At 42.0% G+C, this 17229-nt stretch overlaps 1 protein-coding gene across 2 annotated transcripts in view; it reads right to left on the reverse strand.

Annotated features, from left to right (window-relative positions):
• csmd1a (CUB and Sushi multiple domains 1a) overlaps positions 1-15786 on the reverse strand; it is a 384251-nt gene extending 368465 nt beyond the window's left edge. For both annotated transcript variants that reach the window (XM_070970309.1, XM_070971096.1), the window contains exon 1: positions 15256-15786. In XM_070970309.1, the coding sequence (XP_070826410.1) occupies positions 15256-15391 (136 nt within the window). In that variant the 5' untranslated portion in view covers positions 15392-15786. The remainder of the gene's footprint in view (positions 1-15255) is intronic.
• Between the last annotated feature and the right edge of the window lie 1443 nt (positions 15787-17229).

Genomic DNA, 17229 nt, shown 5'->3' on the forward strand with positions numbered 1-17229 from the left:
TTGTTTCATACTGCTTACAGTCTTCATGCTAAGCTAAGTTAACTATGAGTAGCATGTAGCATGTGTTATTTATAGCGTCTTTCCTAATGCCTTTGTTATTGATACTTTTCTTAAGAGTCAAGTTGTGGATTCAGTATATTCTGTTTCACAAAGGTTGTCATTATTCATTACATCATAAAATGTAAGAATGGTGGAAATGATGGCTCACACAGAACTGCAGCGTGACATGCTGCAGCACACACGATAAAAAGGTAAGTGAGGCTGATACAATGATACGAGCATCAGTGTTACCGTATGCTGTTAGCCAGCTGTGTGATGAGCTTCAGTACTACACATGTATTTCTAATGTGTGAGAGGTATACTGAGGTTAGGACGGGCAACATATTGGTTCAGACGATTTTCTAATATCATTACATTACATTACATTATACTATATTACATTATATTACATCAGAATAATTTTTACTTTATTTCTGTGGCTCACAGAGTCCAAAAAATAATAATAAATTTAACAAAATTAGACTTCTGATGTATAATTACAGCACCTTGTGTCATTATAATATGTGAAACTGTATCAACACATAAATCACAAACTTATAAATACGGTAATTGGATTCCACAGATTAGGATATATAAATTACAGCTTCAACATAACATTATATTACATTACATTATGACACAATTATATGGTAACATAATATACATGGTAATCTAATGAGTGATATACTTTATACATATAAATTAGGTCATTAGGCAGTAGTGTGGAGAGGTTGTTAGTGGATGAATAGAGAACCACAAAGGCAGGCTGGTTGGCTGGCTGAGTCACCACTGACTGCTGATCTACAAGCAATTATCCTTTTCCAATTTTCTGACTATAATTCTCAGGTAAAAGATCTATCCTCTAATTAGTGGCGGCTCCCAGTCAAAGGCACATTATTGCAGACAGCAGACAGACACAGGGACAAAGTGGATCGATCAGACAGACAGACAACTGCCAGCTGACTTATCTAATATGTTAAAAAGAAAATTCCTCAAACACTTCCTTACTGAGGCTTCAGAAAGAGAAGAGATTCAGACAGAGAACAGACAACAGAACGACCCTTTTATGCAAGTAGAAAGTAGACAAAACAAAACGATTAGCAGAAAAGAAGTGAGAGGACGAGGAGGGAGTGGTTGGAGCAGGAGACAGAATGAGATGAAAAAGGTAAATAGGCAGGAGAGGGAGGGGGTAGCTTGAGGCGAGATTGAGAAATAGAAATCACACTTCAGGACACAGAGAGAGAGAGAGAGAGAGAGAGAGAGAGAGAGAGAGAGAGAGAGAGAGAGAGAGAGGAAGGAGGTGAAAAAGGACAACAGCTAAAAGGGATGAGGCAGTGAGAGAAAGATCCAGAGAGAGTAGAGGAGCAGGGGAGAACATTATATCAGATCTGAGTGGAGGAAGTCATTTAGTTAAATTTAGCCATCATTTAGAAAGCTCTTCATGTCCCCTAAACAGCTCCACACCAGCAGGCTACTGGATGCCACAAAATGCCTGCTAAAATCAAAATTAGGAGGAGAGGAGAGAAGAAAAGAGACAGAGAGGAGAGAAGAGGAGAGGAGAGAAGAGGAGAGGAGAGAAGGAGAAGGCTTGCTATGTGACACCTCTCTCTGTTCACTGTCTTAGTCAGTGCAGTGACGTCAGCTTTTTAACAACATTGGTGTCAAATCTGGCCTCCCTCCTGTTTCTAGCACCAGGAAGACAGCCTGAAAGAGATCATTAGACATTAAATGTGGATTTCTCATGTTTATTTATGACACATTTTCCTTTTTGATCACTGTAGAGTGTAGTGCATCCTACAGAGGGTGGACACAATATCAAGAACACTTGTGCCATTTAATGCCGACGCTACGAAGCCTAAAATGTTCCATTCCTCTGTTAAATACTATTTGCCCCGTGTGCTCACCACTCTGTACTCCCACAATGCCAGTAATGGCATAGCTTTTTTAACAGCAATTTACAGTGAATTAGAGTAAGGACATAAGGGTCAAAACCTAACAATATAGGCAACTGATGTAACTCCATATTTCTGAGAGCCTGGCAACATCATTTGTACAATGCCAGTGTTCCTGGCTCTTTATGCAAATGAAAAAGAGAAAGGAGTAGTGTGATCTATTATACTATCTGAATCAACAAGGACAGCATGTCAGAAATGAAAAGAACCAAACTAATGCTTGGTTTTTTGGTTGTTTTTTTTTTGATATGTTCATTTTAAAAAAAGCAAAAGGGCTTGACAAATATCTAAAGAGGCAAGTGTCTCCACACGGCGCCATTTAATTCAAGAACAACAGAAATATAACCACCATAGGAAGTACATTAACTTTTTAATCATTCACTTTTAACTGCTTATGGAGGTGCATCAGGTTCGTGATGAAATATTAATTAGAATACAGGGAAAACTGTAAGCTTTACAGCTCTTGATGCACAACATTAAGTACATTAAAGCCTAATGTGCAACATCAATGGAAAACTGTATTATTTTTTCCATCTAGATGCTACTTTCCGACCTTCTTCACTGGCGCACAGGAACTATACAGCATGTCTATTTCCAGTCTGAGCTTGTTTGCACCCAGACTGTGCATCCGCCCAGCTCTGTAGAATCCTCCTCTCTACTTCCAGATTCTTCTACACATTTTAAATGATAAATAAATAAATCCAAAAACTCAAATTAACAACTACAGCTACAATCTCATTCCACTGAAAAGGATTTAACTCTTCCAGAAAGTCTGCATATTGCATATATTAATTTGTTTTGCAATGCTGCCTGGATTTCTAATTGCTTTTGCGTGTAAGACATGCTACTTTTGTACCTCATGCAAGTCACGGGCAGGTGGTAGACGTACAAAGAGCAGGACAGTGATAAATTGTTTGGACGAAGGAAATATGTTGTTATTCTTTCCTTTGCAGATGCATTCATTAACAATGTTTCCTCATTATGTTGAAAAGAAATTTCACTCAGGTTGCTATACCGTATTGGACCTAATAAAAACAATACTTTTGGGGGGAAATTAGGTTTGCAAAAGCAACGCTCATACTTTATTTGAGGATTAGACGATTACACGTTCACAAATCCGATATCTTTTTGTGCAGAGAGAATAATGATGTAACAGCAGCTCCTACTGAGACGGCTGTCTTATGGATTGTTTAGAGGTTGTATCCTCAATGTTGCTAGGCTAGCAAATTACATTAAGTCGATTTATAGTGAGTAAAGACTAAAGTCTTTAGTTATCCCAATTTAACCAGAGGAAATGTTAAACTGTTAAACAGCTCATGAACATGTTTTGCTGCCATGGAAGAAATAAACTCCTGACGTATGTGGCAAAAGTCTGTGACGTGTTCTTCATTGCAGATGGAAAACTCTGCACTTGGCCTTGATCCCTCACATGTTGGATTTTCATGTCGGATTCGATTATTATCATGAAGCTGTGTATGTATATCGGTATCTTCTCATCTTCTTTATTCAAACTCTGTCTTCATGTGCCAGCCTGTTCCTGTATGGGTGTCAGTGCATCCTGGGTGCATAACTGTGCTGTAAGCTGCTTTGGCACTAGCAGTATGCAGTGCCATACTGCTGCAGCTAAAGCTAAGTCTTAGAGAGATAATGGCTTATTGTCTGCTTCCCCTCAACCATCAACAGATTAGAGGCATGTAGACACGCAGGCTCTCCCTCTCCCTTTCTCTTTATTTCTCTCCTTCTCCTCCCCTGGTTTCTTCTTCGCGCCCTTCTCCCTCTCCTCTCCCTCCACTCTTCTTATCTTATTTTTCTTCTCCATAAGCCGACTCACTCTCTCCCTTCTTTTTACACCCACCCCACAGCCCGTATCGTTTTTAAACGTGTTCTCTCTATTTTCAGACATCATCTTCTTTTTCTTCACTGCCAGAAACACAAGAAAACTGCAGCGTCAGCCCAGGCCCCACCACCACCACCACCACCACACACTCACCCCACCTCACTCTCTCTCTCTCTCTCTCTCTCTCTCTCTCTCTCTCTCTCTCTCCCTGTGTCTCTCTATCTGTGGCACCAACCAGAGAGCTGTTTATAATACCAACAGTGGCTGATGTGGCCATCTGACATTTAGACAAACGATCTACGGAAGCAGCCGGTGAAATAGAGAGGGAAAAAGGAGCGCAGAAAGGCATAAAGAACAAAACTGCAGACAAAAACAAGAAAGAGTGGGATATGATAGTGAAGCAGGGGTGCAGAAGATAGTCAGAGATACTGCAAGAGGAGAAACTGAGAGGAATATTGGCAGAAAAGCAAGAGAGATGCACAGGAAGAGGATAAAATGGAGCAAGAAAATAAAAGTGGTGAAGAGAGGACGAGTGCTGGGGAGTAGACAGAGGAGAGGAAGTAGATAGAGGGCAGATGAGACTGTGACAGGAGAGTTATTTCAGTGGTCATATAGACATCTCAATGAAAATGCCAACAACCTAATCAAAGGACTCGAAAGGGCAGAGAGAGAACGAGAAAGAGACATCGAAGAAAAGTGGGGAGGAGAATGAGAAGGAGTGAGGTGGAAGATGTTGATGAGGGAGGAAGGACAGAAAGGGACAGAGGGAATGAAAGATGGAGAGATGTGGAGAAAAGGGAGAGAGCAATACAAGGGGGAGAGAAAAGGGAGAAGACTGAGGGAAATGAGTGGCAAGAAGGAAAAGATGGAGCATGGGAATGATGCATAACAAAATGCAGAGAGCAGAATCAGAGTCGTGGATGAAAAGAGGGGAAAAGACATGAGGCAAGAGAAAAGGGGCAGAAGGATGAAAGAGGAGGGATGAGTGGAGCGCCAAGGAAGGAAAATGGGGTGAGTGAGAAAGGAGAGAGAATTGCTTGCTTTTTGACATTCAAGAAGCACTACTTGAAACTCCTCATGGAAGCAGCTTATTGTCTAATGTGCTGAAGATGAGCTAAAGGGAGCTGATACTGTCTTCGCCGGCAAAATGTGGCAGAACTAGAACAAATTTGAGTCGAGAACATTGTTCAAAAAACCCTTAACTTGTCTGAAAAACAAAGTCAGACTAACACATGCTCACATCTCAGAGCAGAACATGAGACAGGTGGGAAGACAGACAGAAATGCTGTGTTATTTAGCTGTCATTTGTCAAACAGAGGTAAGCGATTGCCATTGTTCAGATTTAATGGCCTGTAAAGGACACTGCAACATCAGTTTTCATACAGCTGTGTATGTGTGTTTGTGTATATGTTTGAGGAAAAAAAGATGGGCAGTGTGTGTAGAAGTGTGTGTGTGTGTGTGTGTGTGTGTGTGTGTGTGTGTGTGTGTGTGTGTGTGTGTGAGAGAGAGAGAGTGTAGCTGATATTGCTACGGCTGGAGTCTTGGAGCCTTTTACAACCTTGCCTTTATTATTTCCTTATCACACTGCTTAAGGCCTTCCCTCCCTCCTCTTCTTTCCCTCTCCTCCCTCCACCATCTCCTCCTCCTCCTACTTAACCCCCCCCCATCCCTCACTCACTCCTCCTTTACGACTCACCATTTTTCTCAGTCTCTCCATCCATCTCCCTGCCTCTCCTCTCCAGCTGACAGGGAGATATTGCTCAGTTTACACATTCAGATGTCACAGTGGCATGAAAACCTCAGAGCTTCAGTTTTAAAACGTGTTAATGTCTCTTTCTCTGTCTCTCTCTCTCTCTTTTTTTACTTCAACTGATGAATTGTTCCAAATGTTTGCATTTCCCTATTTTACTTAATTTAGTTTAATACAATTCAATTTGATTTGATTTACTCTGATTTGATTCCACTGAATTTTGGTGGATAAAATCCTGCTATTTCCCCCAAGGATGGCTCAAGGAAGCATTGGTAATAAAGCACATTGTGGTCTTTAATGGAAACAAATAAAACCTAAATTTAACAAGAAACAATTTAACAGCCATTATGTGCTCAGTACATTTCTCGGCCTTTGGACTTAAGGAACTCGTTCCGAACCCTTTTGCGAAGTTTAAACACAGTTTAGAGGCATTGCTTTTCATCTATCTCTCCATCTGCTCTCTCTCTCTCTCCCCCTCCTTTCCTCGCCTGCTCTGCTATTACGAAGCTACCTTGTAAAAAGCCTTCAACAAATCAGCAACTGCCTCAGTCAGTCACTTAGCCAGCCTGTAACATAACCAATCAGCCAGCAAGTCAGTCAATCAACTTAACAACCAGTCCATCATTTAGTCAGTAAATAAAACTGACAGTCAGTCAGTCAGTCAGTCAGTCAGCCAGCCTGCTGGCCAGTTTCTCACCTCCTCCCTCCCTCTTCCTCTCCCACTGTCTTCCTGTAGGGCTGTGCTGCAGTGGTACCACGGGACCTTTTCAGCAGCGCTCCTATGATGTTGGTTCCCACAAGCTAACATCTATTAACACTCTCCAAGTCGCTCCTCTGCCTCTTTCCAAACCTGTTTTCCATCCTCCCTTCCTCTGTCTCCTCTGCCATCCTTGCTTTGTGCACAACAGGACCATTTTTTTTTTTTACTTGTCCCTACAATCTAGGTTCAACACTGCTAGCGACCATTACCGATCATTAAAAATGGATGGAATAAGAACGATGCTACTGGAGCAACGATAGCCTGTGGCTAATCCATTTATACTCAGACGTGCACACACACAATCTCAGTTCAAAATGCATAAACACACACACACACACACACACACACACACACACACACGCACACACACACACACAGAGCTTCAACAATAACCGCCTGCTCACTGACATCCACATGTTTCATATGTTTGTACACTATGTTATGGTCTGTGCTCATTTGTGCATAGAAACTTCCAGACTTAACAGAAATACACAGTTTAAATTCCTTCACATGGACACAATCAAACAAGCAGATACACCCACTGATGCAGATGTGTGCAAACAAGCAAACACTAATACACATACATAAACAAAACCAACACATTCACTTTCAACTTGGAGCATTACATTAGTATGACACACAGCTTGTACAGCATTGCATGGCTGCACTCAGAAAAGCTGTGCACACACACGATGCCTACATACAGTGACGCGCACACACACGCGCACACTTTTAGCTTACGCATGGACATTTACACTCAAAAGGGCACTCAAGCACAAAATAATCCCCTTACTACTTGCCCCCTAACACACATACAGATCTAACCCTAAGCATTTTTCTCTTGAAGGCCGAGACAAACAATTACACTCGCAGACTGTATTCTTTAAAACCATCCAGCTTCTGCAGACTTTTTAACTTTTTAAAGACACAGTGAAACAACAAAACTCACACTTTGCAGAGCAGTGAACCCCTTAATGTGAGTGACAGCTGCATTAAAAACACTGGATTGCTCAGTAGATAAGTGGAGTACACATAATTTGACTAAAAACACAAGGATAGAGAGAGGGAGATGGGAGGTGGCTGTCAATGAGAGAGGAACACAGAGACAGAGACACTAATAAACAATCTGAACCCTTTGCCAAGCAGGAGAGTAATTATTACTGTGGTTCTATGTATTTCTTTCTGCGTGTGTCTCACTGTCTCGCTCTCGCCCTTAAAATCACATTAATGGATGAAAGTAGCTTCTGCTGCTGCTGACTCGTCGCTTTGAAATGGAAATGTAGCTCATTGGCTCCATATGTAGAGCGCACATACACACACACTCAGCATAGTACACGACATACATACACACATACAGCGTAGGTGTGCTGTAACAGTGTCTCTCTCTCTCTCTCTCACACACACACACACACACACACACACACACACACACACACACACACACACACACTGCCCTTAAACCATGGAACTAAGTGAGAGAAAGACTGAAATAACACTAATGTAACATTAACAGACACATTAGCCTCCTTAATGCTAGCCCGCTAGCCAGCCATTAGCCTACAGCTTATAGAAAATGTCATGCTAAGAGAGAGGCAAAGCGGAAATAATAACATAGCAAAAGTGCTACATTAACAGATACATTAGCCGCTACGTTCCATGGACAGTCGCAGCAACCAACAGATACTCGGTTTAAAGCCGCAGGGTGGTACCGCAGATGGACACTATCATACAGGATATTTATTCAAGCTAAAAAATCTCCATCCTGCTTCAGTGTCTTTGGGCAAAACACTGAATCCCTACCAGCTCCTACCAGCTGACCCTGCATCCTCATCAGAGTGATTTTCCCTACCTGGATCAGTAATTACCATATTACTTTCATCCGTGTTATTTTAGCTTGCTAGCCCTAGGATACGCCATATTAAGCTACAGTTTTACATTCAGACCATCAATGGCACAACATCAAACAAAGCAGCATCCTCAGTCATTTCAGTGGGACCAATGTGCTGATGATGTGAGGCTACAACTGCAGAGGGCTCAAAAAAAAAAAAGTAGAGTGGTCCAGAGTGAAAGAAGTTGTTGACGTACGTACTGATCTCGAGGATGATGTACTTAAGTGCGTTTGAATGTGATTAAATCACTTAGCTTCGGAAAAAATGCTTACTACACATGAATCTTGTAACTGGACAAAACAATTTGAATCAGTGAAGCAACTCCTAATTTCCACCTGAATTGAAAACCCCTTCCTCAAAGCCTCCCTATAGATCCCTGGACAGTGTTTATTTCTGACAAGCCTTCAACACTCACGGAGTTTCTCTATTGTAGGAAAAAAAAAAGCATAAAATTGCCCGGAATATTTCTGCGTTGACAGATGTTTGCACAAGAGGTAACAGGTGTAGTTTGTTCACAAGGTTGTGAAGTTCTGAGAGATACATCAAGTGATGCCTGGCATCTGAAATTTGAATTAATAGACAACACCAAATTTTTATGCAAACATTGAACGGTCAATGTGCAGCACCACTTATGGAACCCACTAATGCTGCTACCTGAATGCATGTGCAATACACGAAATGATGTACTGCACTGGAATTGGTAAAAATGTACCAAAGTTGTTGATGTTCTGAGTAATTTGTCAAATTAAATTTGGATATTGGTTTTCATGGATGTCTTGTAGCCACACCGACTGATCTTTCATTATGAACTCCAGTTGAGAGGTTCATTTCATGCTTATTTTTAGAGCTGGCAGGCTGAGTAATCCTGTGTTATGAAATAACCCTCAGCTCCCACCACAGCGAGGCGTCTGCACCACAAGGTACAGAAAAACAGCAACAAACTGCTGTGCCAAAGTGGCCGCATTAAAAGCTTTGTACCAGCCAAATCAAACTTTTAACCCATGATATAAATCTGAATTCTTTACAGCCTATACAGTAGCTCATCAGGCACGTAGCTGGAGTTTTAATAGCATACAGTAGATCTTTATTTAGATGCTGGATGTAGCAGACAATGCTCACAGTAAAAAAGAGTAATGTAGTGGTGTCTATTAGTTGGGTTTCAGTATTTCAGAAAAAAACATTAGCCCGATGGTTCAGAGAAAGAGCCTGACGATTAAACTAGACATGGCATTTACTCATGCTTACTAATGGGTGTTAAAACACAATTGGACCAGCAACGCAACAGCACTTTTATGATGCTCATAATTTCAAGCTCTGTCATGCTATTTCATATGATATATACATGCTCTTTAAATTCTTTTCTGATTTCAGATGACAGATGGATGTAAGATTCTGCTGTGTGTGATGCAGTATTTACTGCAGGCATGAAATATTCCAGTCCAGTCATTAATATCATCAGATTTTAGAGCCCTGTTTGCTCGTGCCTTTAGGTCAGCTCAGTGGATTTCCCTCCATATCTAAGGTATAAATTCAAGGTGGACAGGGTTATGATGTCATTACTTAATGCCAGACATTACCAGCTGAGCAGCACAAGATGGAAAAGTCATTCCTGATTAATCACGTCTGCTGGGGAATACATTTTCATTTTCTCTTTCACTTAGTCTCCCAGTGCAGAGCAGAGCCTCTCCTTCCTCTCTGTCCCAATGTCTCTTTAACACACTTGCTCTGATCTCTGCCTCTATCTCAATATCTCTCTCTCTCACTCTGTGTGTGTCTTCACACATATTCTCCTCAGCTCTCTGTCTGTCTAACTGCCCTCTCCCCCTGCATTAGTCTACTGTATGTAGGCCATGGCTCTTTCAAAAGTTCTACCATTTGAACACTATAACGACAGATTACTCACTCGTTTTCAAGTCAGCATGGACAGCTGAAAAAGCCTTTTCTTGACAGCATCACAAGCATGATGAGCCATGTATATATGTACTCTGTGTGTCCTCTAATAGTTTACTACCAACAGGAGCACCATTTCACTTCACATGATCTGCATATACATTCATATATATGTATCTAAATTTCAGAACTTGTCAAAATGGAAAAACAACAGGTTCGTTGCTTCTCTCTATCTCTATCGTATTTCTCGTACGCACACAATCACACAGTGCCTCTTTGCTCTCCATTGAACTGTGTACTCTGCAGTAGTTAACTGTATTGAAGTGTGTGTGTTCTCTGGTCTCACTGGACTACGAGGAGGACCCTCAAGTACCTGAAAATCATCAGCACTCAAAGAGATGTCTCGCTCTTTCTGTTGCAGGTGCACACGCAGACATGCATACAGAGTCTCCCTGGCTTTTTCTCAAGCTCACATTGTTTGAACTGTGTGTGGTCTTTGGTGTGACTGAGGGGATTCAATTATTATACAAGCACCTGAAAACAATGAACAAAATTTCTGTTTGTGTGTATGTGTGTGTGTGTGTGTGTGTGTGTGTGTGTGTGTGTGTGTGTGTGTGTGTGTGTGCGTGCGTGTGTGTGTGTGTGTCTGTGCCTTTTAGTATGTCTCTCCCATGTAGAGGTGAAAGTTAGAAGTGCTCCCATGCTTCTCATACAGAGGAAGCAGAAAATTATTAAAACACACACACATGCAATCCCACACAAATGTGCGCACAGACACATGCCTCACTGAACTTCAAGTAAAAAGTGCATCATATGTATCAACTGCAAAGATGCACATGCACACACGTGGTTCTGCATATGCATACTGTGGCAATGTGCTGCACTCATGATAATCGAGACAAATCGCAACATCTGGTGTGTTACAATATCAATAACAATCAGAGCATGCCTGATTACTGAGTTTCAAAACAGATCCTATAATCACCTGATGTTTTTTGTTTTGAGACTGAAACCTTGATCTATGTTGAATACAGGGTGAGCTGAAATTCAATAAATTCTCAAACACTTGAAGTCCCCGTTTAGAATTTCTAAGTAGTACCTGCACATTTAATCAATGGTTTATAAGACACCATAATGTAGTTGTGAGTTGATATAGAGACAGTTTCAAGTGTTTATTAATGTACAATATTTTTCAGCAATACAACGCCTCCTCCGAACAAATATGTTTTATCATTACAACTTTTATTACTTTATTGTTATTCTTGATCTGTATCTACAGCGGCCTCCACTTCATGGGTGCCCACAGTTGGAGATACAGCTGTTAACAATACATGTTCAAAACCACATTATGCTGTTATAAATCATATAACACTGCATGTGTTATCAACCATATGCAGTCTTTTTTTTAAATAAAAAAAAAAACACTTACTTAACCATTCACATAGCTTTCCACCTTATCCCAAAGTCTTCCTCAATGAATGAAACTTACCTCGCTAAGTAAAAGGATCTTAGTCATGTGATAACAGCTGATTGTATATGGAGAGGACACACATGAGCAAGTTTCATTCACTGAAGGAGGCCATAGTATATCGTCAAAATTTGCTGGAATAGCTAAGTAAGTGGTCCTTACATACTGTACAGCATGGGTCACTAAGGTCAAGAAGAATACTCCCTGATTAAATTATCTGTATACTTTTAATCAGTGCCTGACTTACAAACTCATTTCTTTCTCTCACATTTCATTATGCTTTCTGAATTTTCACAAGTTTTAAACACATGCTTCACACTTCTTCTATACATCTAAATCCCTCAGTTTTGTGTACCTACAGTGAATCTGAATTGGGCAGAAAGCTCTGTTTTAATTAGCCATTGTCTCATCAACAAGAACAGAGAGAGAGAGAGAGAGTGCGTGTGTGTGTGTGTGTGTGTGTGTGTGTGTGTGTGTGTGCGCGTGTGTGTGTGTGTGTGTGTGTGCGTGTGTGTGAGTTTGTCTCTTTCCCATGTGAATGATATTAGTATGCCAGGCAGGAGGACAGACAGCTAGTTCCAATATCTTCTTGTTTGGCATTGATTCAATGTCAGCTAATTGTCACCGTGTGCATGTTGCACTGTGTATGTGTGTGTGTGTGTGTGTGTGTGTGTGTGTGTGTGTGTGTGTGTGTGTGTGTGTGTGCGCTTTCAGGTTTTAATGTCCTCATAAGGATAAAAACATTAAAAAGCTTCGGAAAACACAGGCATTTAATCAGTCCTCAATTTGACAAGGGAATGAAAATAAGTCACCGGGATGTCCTATGTGTGTGTGTGTGTGTGTGTGTGTGTGTGTGTGTGTGTGTGTGTGTGTGTTTTTCTCTGAGTGAATAAGTGAGTGTGTATGTGTGTATGTGTGTGTGATTAAACAAGTCCTTCATAGGCACGTGGGAGTCTAAAATGAAGTTCTCAGACATGTTATTCTCGACCATGCGTGCGCGTGTGTGTGTGCGTGTGTACATGCCAAAAATGTCTTTTATATAGTCCCCTGTTGAGTGTAGTTAATAATATATCAATTATGTAAGCACTCGCTGGGGTTTATGGGAATTATCTTCACAGTTGGACATTTGGACTTTTCTTGGCTTAAACAACCTGTTGATGAATGGGCTGAATTAATTTTTTCTCTCTGTCTCAGCTTTTGATACAGGCGCACAGTCTGGCAGTTAAATATATGTAATGATTGTAAATACAGCAGGAGGAGAGACCACAAAAACCTGATTTTGTATTGTTAAATGGGCATCCAATCAGCATAAATGTTGATTTTTAAATTAGCACCTGGTTGTGTATTTAATTGGGAATTATGCTCTTTACATACTGGGTAAATTTTGTTAAGATCCAGCCTCTGGTTATTCTCCTCTTCTAATTATAATAACCGTTATGGCCTTACTTCAAGTGGTATTGCAGAAACAATCCATGTGGTGATTATCAAAAGAACTCCTAATGTCATTGTCACAGGAATGGATAAAGATTTTAGCTAACTTTTTGCTCAATAATTGATAAATAATTAATTACCTAAAACTAATTACCAGCACCATAAAAATCTTATTTAATAACACTTTTTCCTCCATCTTACTGCTGCCTGGGTTTGTTTATTTGTTATTTTCTGTTATTTGCACTTCAGTTCATGTCTGAAGATACCTGACTTTTTATGACATTTTTAAGTGACATTTCCAGACAATCAATAATTAGTTGTGTGTTGGAATTTAAAGTGCGACATCACATTTAAAAGGCTGCCAACCATCTGGGGTTTGAGGTTTGACGAAATAAATTATTGCCACCCTCCGTCTGTCTTTCCAGATGTCTTTCTGCCCTTCAATTTTCTCTTACTCTGTCTTTCTGTGCGTTTAACTCTCTTACTAAAGTGGCTGCTGGTATCACACTGTAATAATGTGACATAGAAAGGCTTACTCTGGTCAGTTTTTAGACACTTTCTTGGTTTAAGATAGAATCTAATATAGAATCTGCAGCATATTGATGCCATAAACTGCTTATTGTGAAAAAAAGAATCAGTCTGAAAAAATGCAGATTTTAAGGTTGATAAAAATTGTAGGACACACACACAAAAACACAGACACACACGCACAGGACTGGAATGAAAAATAAATGCGGATGATAAGAAGCAGTTGGTTCAATCACAAACAGCTTCAACACACCATCATCATATTCATCAACATACACAATTTACCCACAATCACGCTTACACTCGCTTCCAGGTTGACAGCCTGTGTGTGTGGCAGGGGAATACAGATAAAGATCACACCACCAAACACACAATATAAATGCACAGTGTGGAACAGGCAGAGATAGGCAGATCAGCAGTAAGGGAAAAGCACGGGTACCACAAAAGAACAAAATACCCTAACAACATATAATTATCAGGACTTTAACACCACTAGAAACTATTTCTTCTTCATTGCAGAGGGGGAAATCTGACAGATGTGTGCATGTGTGTGTGAGAGGAGAGACTCAGAGTGAAACACAGAGGGACAAGCACTGAGAAAGAGAGGGAGGAGAAGTGCACACAGAGAAGCTATTGATAAACAGAGTAAGAGTAACTCTTCCACCGAGCGAGGGGAATGTTAACGCTTTCTTCTCTATCCATCGATGCATCAATCGAAAACACGAGGGACCTCCATGGTCACAAAATCTCCACCAACACAAACCTGCTGGGCTGCAGACACACAGCATCAACCCCCGTCATACGATCAGACTCTGCACAGCCACTGACACAACTGCTACTCTGTGTGAGAGTGTGTGTGTGTGTGTGTGTGTGTGTGTGTGTGTGTGTGTGTGTGTGTGTGTGTGACTCCACAAAATCATGTTATACTATGAGCATGGGATTTCCTCTCTACATGCCCTCCAGATGAAATTTCACCCCATCTCTCTGTCTCTGTCTGAGTCTCTCTCAGCTCATTCTGCAGACAGCGACACAGGTTATTGAGTTAGCTGCCCAGATTTGCCTTCAACCAAACCCGATTTTTAACTGTTTCAGCTGTTTCAGATGTGATCACCCCAACGCTGTCCTGGATAAACTGCATGAAATCCGGTTGAGGTGATTTGTGATTTATTTTGAAGTTGGTAGATTTAATTTGATGAAAATATCTGCACAGCACTGAGGCTGGAAACAAGAATACCTCCACTGTTCCCCAGATGTAATATTATGTACAAGTTGGGCACTGCACTATTTCTCTCACGCGCACACACACAATAACCCACAGTGCGGGCACATAGGCTCGCTCTCTTTTACAGTCTCCGTGTCGCTATCTCAAAACACGCACGCACAGAAGGACACACGCACGCCATTCCGAGCGGCGAGCACGCGCATACACACGTAACTCCCTCTCTTTCCCCGTCTCTCTCACACACACACACACACACACACACACTCACTCACTCACTGACACACACCAGCGCGGTCCGCAGCAACGAAACGGCACGAATTCCCACCTTTCTTTTCCTCTCACTCTCGCGTGCGCGTTCACACGCAAACATAGCAACCTGCGACTATTCTGATCCCTTTCAACTCACGCGCTCGCACGCCCGTATGCACGCATACAAGCGCGCGGCCACGCATGCAAACACAGACAAAATCGAAAACCTCCAAAACTCACCCTTGGACGAGGAGAAATCCCCGAAGAGAAGCCCCAGCAGAAGGAGAAGCGGGAGGTCGCGTCTCAGCCTGCCCGTAGTCTTCACATTCAGCCTCCTCCTCATCAGCAGGATCTCCGGCGTTCCTAAATCCGTCATTTTGTTGTTAAATAAATCCAAGCTGGCTTAATTTTAAAGCCTTCTCCCCCACCTTGCCGCTCTGCTTGGCTGAAGGAAGCGGAGGGGGGTAAAAGAGGACGGCAGCCCCCCTCCTCCTTTTTCTTTCGTTTTTGTACAAAAAAAGAAAAAAAAAAAAAGAATTAAACCCGAAGATCAATCACGAAACCCCCAAACACACATGTCCATGTTAACATTTGGACAGGGCAACCGGTGACGGTTTGACGGTCTGAGATCGGGCAACACGCTGTTGGTGTGAGCAGTCATAGCAGAGACAGGAGGACCGGAGGAGAGGGACAGAGAGATGAAGAGATTCAGTGAAGGAGAGCAGAGAGATGGTCGGTAGGTCCGCACAGCATGGCGAGCGAGCGACGACTGAGGGAGAGAGGGGGAGAGAGGGAGAGAGAGGGAGAGAGAGAGCGCATGGGAGAGAGGCAGACGCAAAGTGAGAGAGGGCTTAGTCGGGAAGTAAAAGAGAGGGAGGAAAAGTGGCGGATAGTGGAGGAAGAGAGGGAGGGAGGAAACAATGAGGGAGTAGGGAGGAAAGAGTGAGGGAAGAGGGAGGAAAGAAAAGGGACAAGAGGAAGAGGGTGAGAGGAAAGAAGGAGTGAGCAAAGAAGGATGAAAAAGAGAAAGCAAAAGAATGTGATGGAAGGAGAAGAGAGGAAAAACTGAAAAGAGGAGGGAGGGAAGACAGGTATAAGAAAGATATACAAAGAGGGATGAAGGGTGGATGGATAAAATGAGAGCGAGTGATAAAAGACAGGTATTTCAAGAAATGGGGTGAAAGAGGACAAGAAGAAAAGAGAGGCAAGAGGACAGAAAAAGGAGGAAAGAATTTGGAAAAGGGGTGGAAGAGAGAAGTGAGAAAACAGAGAAAGGGCAGACAAAAAAGAGGGCTGAAGGGAATGAGGGGATGGAATGGATTCAGAAAAGAAAGGAAAAGAGGAAAGGAGGGTGAGAAGAGGGATGGAATGAGAGATGGGAAGCAAAGACAGATTTCAGGGAGGAGAGGGGGCTGAAAAGGGTGAAATGAGCAAGACGAAAAGATCAATTTCAGGAAAGACATGAGAGAAGGAGAGTGAGTAAGGGGGAATAAGGGAGGAAAAGGAGAAAAAACAGGGAGGAGCGAAGAGAGAGGGAGGGAGGAGGAAAGAAAGGAGGCAATAGAGTCATAAGTGATGGAGAGGAAATGGATAAATGGAGGAAACATGAAGCAGGAGGGGAAAAGGCTGATGAAGAATGTGAAGAAGCTAAATGAAAAAGTGACAAGCTGAAGAAAAAAGAAGTAAGGAAGGCAGATGTAAAGAGACAGAGTGATGGCTACAGAGAGAGGACAGAGAGAGACAACCAACAGACGAGGAGGACAGGTCGAACTAGAAAGGACAACAGAAAAGACTGGATGGAAAGAAGAAAGGGGAAGAAAAGAGCTGCATGGCAGAGGAAGGGATATGATACTGTTGGTCTAAGTCAGTGCCATACACACACATACACACACACACACACACACACACACACACACACACACACAAAATACACCTTCAAGTACATTTCCAGGGTTCATGATTTCACATGAGGTCACATGATACTAACACAAAAAAATCATCACTCCCAGTACAACTTAAACACCACTCTGATTCTCTCATCTCTTTGTGTGTGCGTGTGTGTGTGCGCGCGCGCGTGTGTGTGGTGATGGGGTATGCACCCTAAATGGAGTCACTTATTGATCCCTGGTCCCTGGTGGCATGTGCAGAGGATCACGCTAACAAGATTACAACGCTACCAACCCAACGTGGAGACTTAGCCCTCTGAGCCACCGA

The sequence above is a fragment of the Chaetodon trifascialis genome, chromosome 1 (genome assembly GCF_039877785.1).
Source record: "Chaetodon trifascialis isolate fChaTrf1 chromosome 1, fChaTrf1.hap1, whole genome shotgun sequence".
In the NCBI taxonomy this organism is placed as follows: Eukaryota; Metazoa; Chordata; class Actinopteri; order Chaetodontiformes; family Chaetodontidae; genus Chaetodon; species Chaetodon trifascialis.